The sequence below is a fragment of the Octopus bimaculoides genome, chromosome 6 (assembly GCF_001194135.2).
Source record: "Octopus bimaculoides isolate UCB-OBI-ISO-001 chromosome 6, ASM119413v2, whole genome shotgun sequence".
Taxonomy (NCBI): domain Eukaryota; kingdom Metazoa; phylum Mollusca; class Cephalopoda; order Octopoda; family Octopodidae; genus Octopus; species Octopus bimaculoides.
Window position 1 is genome coordinate 76247622 of NC_068986.1, and position 5878 is coordinate 76253499.

The 5878-nt window shown below is 36.7% G+C and overlaps 1 protein-coding gene across 3 annotated transcripts in view; it reads right to left on the reverse strand.

The window, feature by feature from the left end:
* LOC106871486 (phosphorylase b kinase gamma catalytic chain, skeletal muscle/heart isoform) overlaps positions 1-5878 on the reverse strand; it is an 83985-nt gene that overhangs the window by 32577 nt on the left and 45530 nt on the right. For all 3 annotated transcript variants that reach the window (XM_014917967.2, XM_014917966.2, XM_014917968.2), the window contains exon 3: positions 5611-5789. In XM_014917967.2, coding sequence (XP_014773453.1) covers positions 5611-5789 — 179 coding nt within the window. The remainder of the gene's footprint in view (positions 1-5610; positions 5790-5878) is intronic.

The following is a 5878-nucleotide window of genomic DNA, read 5'->3' on the forward strand; positions in this document are numbered from 1 at the left end:
GTAAGAACAATATAACAATGAGGATGGAGGATATCAGGCTTTAGTAGTAGATCACAGCATTTGTTTCTTCACCACACACCAGCTTGAAGTTGCTGAGGTAACATTCATATACCATCATAGAAGATCATTCTTTGTAATTACTATATAGTTGAATATTTCTCAGCAACAGCTGTGTGGGGGCACTTCATCAAGTGGAATACTGTAGGATAACATGTGGTGGCAAAATAATAACAGAAGAGCTCTTAAACACATGTTATGAGGTATTTACCAGAATTATAATGAATGTATGTGTACATATACACACACACACACACACACACACATAAGTGTATGTATGTATGTATGTAAGTGTATATATGTGTGTGTGTGTATATACATATATATGTGTATATATATATATGTGTGTGTGTGTGTATATATATATATGTGTGTGTGTGTGTGTGTGTGTGTGTGTGTATATATATATATATATATAAATGTATACATGTATATGTACATATATGTGTACGTGTACACACACAGATAGACACACACACATCTGGTTGAGCTTTATCTGTTGAGTGGATAAGAAGTTTGCTTCACAACCACACTGTTCATACTTCAAGCTTCAATCCCACAGCATGCTACCCTGAGCAATTGTCTTCTACTATTAGGCTAGCACTATAACAGATAACCTAATTTGCATATATGCATTTTTAACAGCTCATTATTAATTACAAAATAGCTATTTATACAAAACACAGCAAGAATCACTAGAAGGACTCATCCAGCCATAAAAAACTTTGCCAAAACAGAAAGTGAAGCCTAGTGCAGTCTTCTGCCTAACCAGCACATCAAATTGTCCAACCCATGCCAGCATGGAAAACAGATGTTAAATGATGATGATGATGATTAGAAAGCCTCACTGTGGTGAAATAGGAATGTATAAGAATGTAAACACCGTCTTTCTATGCTTTTGATGTGGGCACTCACAAGCATGAGTGAACCCAAGGCTATTGTAGAAGACCCTTACCAAAGGTGCCACACTGTGAGATCAAACTTGAAACTAAATGGTCGTGAAGCTAACTTCTTAACCACACAGCCATTTCAGGTTCAGTCCCACAGTATGGCATCTTGAGCAAGTGTTTTTTTTTTGTTTTTGTTTCACAAGGCCAAACAAAGCTTTGTGAGCAAATTTGACAGATGAAAACTGGATAGATGAAAATGTGTCAAATAAAGTATAAAAATGATATTGTCTGCAAAAATTAGAAACAGGACACACAAAAAATCAATATTCAAAGTAATTGAACATAAACAATGAAATGGGTTATTTCCTTCAAGTGTTTAAAAAATATTGTACAGATGCTATGGGTTATTTCCCTTGGGTGTTTAAAAAAATTAGTTATATGAAGTAGATATAAAGGTCCCTTCCAGGGGCCATATTATCGTTTTTTTTTTCAACAATCTAAGTATGTCATGAGGTTTCCAGACATAAGTTCTACTCACGTGTCAAGTTTCATCAAAATCAATAAAACAATGTAGGAGGAGTTAGCTAACAGAGCCACAAACAAACACACAATGATTTTCCACATATGTAGTAGATATATACACACACACACACACACATAATTATATATTTATTTATTTATTTATGTGTTTCAGCCAAGTGGCTGCGGTCATGCTGGTGCACCACCGTGGAATATATATATATAATCATTTTACCATCTCTTTTCCATGCTTGCATGAGTTGGACAAAGTTTATTACGACAGATTTTCTCATGGTGGATGCCCCTGTCACCAATCCTCATTTGTTTCCAGGCAAGATATTTGTCGTGACCAGACATGTTTTTGCAAAGTACTGGAAATGAATGACATTGTCTGTATGATGATGACACTCATTTACAACTACCACATGATGTCAACACACACACACACACACACGAATTTGTTGAGGCAGTGTGTGCATGTCTGTGTATGTGTGTGTCCCTCTCTCCTTGTCTTGACAACCTATGTGTGTTGTAATTGAATGTCACACATTTCTAATATTACTTGAAGACATGTCTAGGCATGAAGAAATATTACCTTACTTGGAAACAGAATAGTGTTGGTGACAGAAAGGGCATCCAACCAAACAAACATTTGCCTCGATAAATTCTGTCTGATCAATGCAAGCATAGAAAAGTGTATGTTAAAATAAAGAGGATCATGATACGCATACACACACACACACACACACACACACACACACACACACACACACACACAATAAGGCGGCGAGCTGGCAGAAACGTTAGCACACCGGGCAAAATGCTTAGCGGTATTTCGTCTGCTGTTACGTTCTGAGTTCAAATTCCTCCGAGGTCGACTTTGCCTTTCATCCTTTTGGGGTCGATTAAATAAGTACCAATTACGCACTGGGGTCGAAATAATCGACTTAATCCGTTTGTCCTGGTTTGTCCCCTCTGTGTGTAGCCCCTTATGGGTAGTAAAGAAATAACACACACACACATATCCAGGCCATAAAGGAAGAGGTGTCTGTCCATGTGAAAGGACAGGAGATAGCTGTCCTTGTGAAAGACAAGAGGTTGGTTCTCCACATGAGCTCTTGTATGTTAGTGATCTGCACATCCAATCAAGGGTTTCAAATAAATAGTTAAAGCAAAACTTTTACACAGGAAAAAAGACAAGTTTCCACCTGGAGATTACCAATACAAAATGCAGAAAGGGGATACGTAGGAACTTTGTACATGGCACCAAATATAAACCATTGCACAAAACATGCAATGAGATTACAGACAAGCTGAAAGGGAAGGAAGACTTCAGATATAAAAGAAAAGAACATCGGCTTGAACTTGGAATTCCTTTATTTCCCAACTCCTCTCCTCCCATTGGCCTTGTACTTCTTGGGTGTTTAAATAAGGTAACTGCATGTTTGTGACCAGTATATCTTGTCTGTCTGAGGAAGTGTCTGGTCTTGATTATGCATGCTGCACTTATGAGGTGCATCTAAGGATTGCATTTATAGTGACATCATTTATGACAGAATACTAAAACAAATGTAACAGATGAAATAAAGGAATAACAAATGCAAACCCATGTTCTTTTCTTCTATTTTTTAAAACTTTTACTTGTTTCAGTCATTAGACTGTGGCCATGCTGGAGCACTGCCTAGAAGAATTTTTAGTGAAATGAATCAACCGCAGTACTTATTTTTTCTTAAACCAGATATCTATTCTATCAGTCTCTTTTGCCAAACCACTAAGTTACAGGAACATAAACAAATGAACACTGGTTGTCAAACGGTGGTGGGAGACAAACATAGACACAAAGATACACACACATATACACAATGGGCTTCTTTCAGTTTCTGCCTACCAAATCCACACACAAGGTTTTGGTCAGCCTGAGGCTATAATAGAAGACACTTGCACAAGGTGCCATGCTGCAGGACTGAACACAGAATTATGTGGTTGGGAAGCAAACTTCTTTCCACACAGCCATGCCTGCAACTATAATTGAAGCATTTAGTAACAGACCGTTGTAAGCGCCACAACTTAAAAAAAGAGAAAAACACAGTCAAAGTTTTGCAACTTTCAGAATGCAATATCTCAGCAAGGAATGAAGCTAGGAAGTTGGTTTTAGTCTTAAAATGACCGTGAAGACCTCCTCAAATCATCTAGCTATGTAAAATTATTTATTCATGTATGCATCTGAAAAATGAAACAATGACTGCATCTTTCTCATTTTGTAGAATATACCAGTACTATGAAACGGTGTATTGCATAGCATTTTTCAGCCATAATACCTAGAAAAAACAGAGACCACCCACCAAAGGTATTGTTTGTGTTTTAATATAACAAGGTAAGTATCTTTAAGAGGTAAAGTAAGACAAGATAGTAAGATAATAGCCCATTATAGTTACGATGGTGACAAGGAATATTAGAAAATGAGCCAATAACACCTTGCAAAATGATACATGGACCACACCAAAGTTATTGATTGAGCGCCTGTGCTTACGATGGTGTGTTACTAAACTCTCTGGTCTGAGTTTGGGTGAGCAAGCATTGCGTCAATAGCATCGAGGTACAATTTTTTCAGCCGGAATTTTTCCACCTGGATTTTCAACTTTTTCGAATTCTAGACGTCAAGACAAAGAAAACAATATACTAACCTCAAAAATGGCCAGGGTGGAACTTACGACACGCTGTTACTAAATGCCTCAATTGCACTTATTATTTATGTGATCTTTATATTACATTAAGGCCCCCTTCAGACTGTACATAAAACCCTGTGAGATCATGTAATGTTAGTAGTTTAATGTGATTATCAATAAGAGCCGAAACCTGAACAGGAAAAATCGTGCACTTAGCACATCTACTTCTATACATATTATATATACATATATATTAAATGCACAGAAAGAGTTAGTCGTAGGAAAACCAATGAAAAACTCTTTCAATTGTTCAAAAGACCCCACGGTAGTTAATAGCTCCCATTAACAAGGTGACCTAATTAGTAGTGGAAGTGGTTGCTTCAAAAGCTCAGTAGCCAGAGGAAGAACAGAGTCAAAGAAGTTCAGGAAATTATTACCTCTGTTGACAACTATGGAGTTTTCTTGCAGAGTGAAGGGAAGATTGCATGATGCCTGTATATAACACTGTGTAACACAATTTTTGTCCTTGGGTAACAAATGTTATTTCCTATTTGCTTACCCCTAGAAGGTATAAAAACTGGCTAATATTTCCTTCAAACTTTGCTTTTGTTACATTTATTCAAACCCCAAAGAATCTCTCTCAACACATGGCTATGATGCTCCCCGACTACTCCCACTCATCATCATAGATGCACATATTGTCTGCCACTAAGAGACATGCTTAAGTCAAGCAACTAACAACAAATCTGTGGTGTTGAGTAGAATATTTACTATAACAATATTTCTGTTTCAGCAACTCGGAGCTGATTCTCTGAAATGTAATGGAAAATAGGTCAGTTTCACAATATTGATGTCCAGGTTACAAAAAGCAAAGTTTGAAGAGAATAGCAGTTATTTCCTTTGATTCCTAGAGAGATGTAAATAGAAAATAACACTTAGTGACCAAAGACAAAAAAAATAAAAAGTGTAATGTTCTGTGTAGCAAAAGATGGGCACTAAACAAGAAAGAGTGTATTGATATGGATGCATGATAAGTAACCCAAATAGAAGGATCATGTAAAAGAGGAGTTTTCCTCTTTTGCATGAAAGAAGATATTAGGTGAAGTGGTTAAGGCTGATCTCAAGGGGCTGAACATCACAAAGGAGATGACAAAGGACCACAATAAATGATGAGAAATTATACAGGAGAAGCTCTGCTTAATCCATGCAAGAATTGGAACATGGATAACAAACAACACTGTTGCAACTGAAACTCTGTGTGAGTAGGTATAGTTATATATAAAAAGCAGTCAACAATAACTAAAGGATCACCTTTATCATATTTAGTTTATTTTTACAAGGAAAAGGTTGACAGTGGCTTCAAAGTTTCAGACTTTTCCTTGTAAAAATAAAATTGGGTGAGTGTGTGTGTATAAACAGAACCATAAATATAATAATGTTGAAAAACACCAAGAAGATGAGTTATAATCATTACTTACTGATATATTTATGATTTGCACATAAATTCAGGATTTTTATCTCCCTCATTGTATCCTGTCGTGCTTGTTCCACGGGGTAGTTGTCATTGCAGTTCTCCCCACTCACATCAATTATCTTCACGGCATATTCAGCTTGGGTTTCTTTCTCAACGCACAGGCGCACCACGCTGGTCACACCCCTAAAAACAATAGGAACATGAGAAATTGTTGTTGTTACACAGACCATTTTTTTTTTTGATATTTCTCGTAATGGGCTTCAAGAGTACAC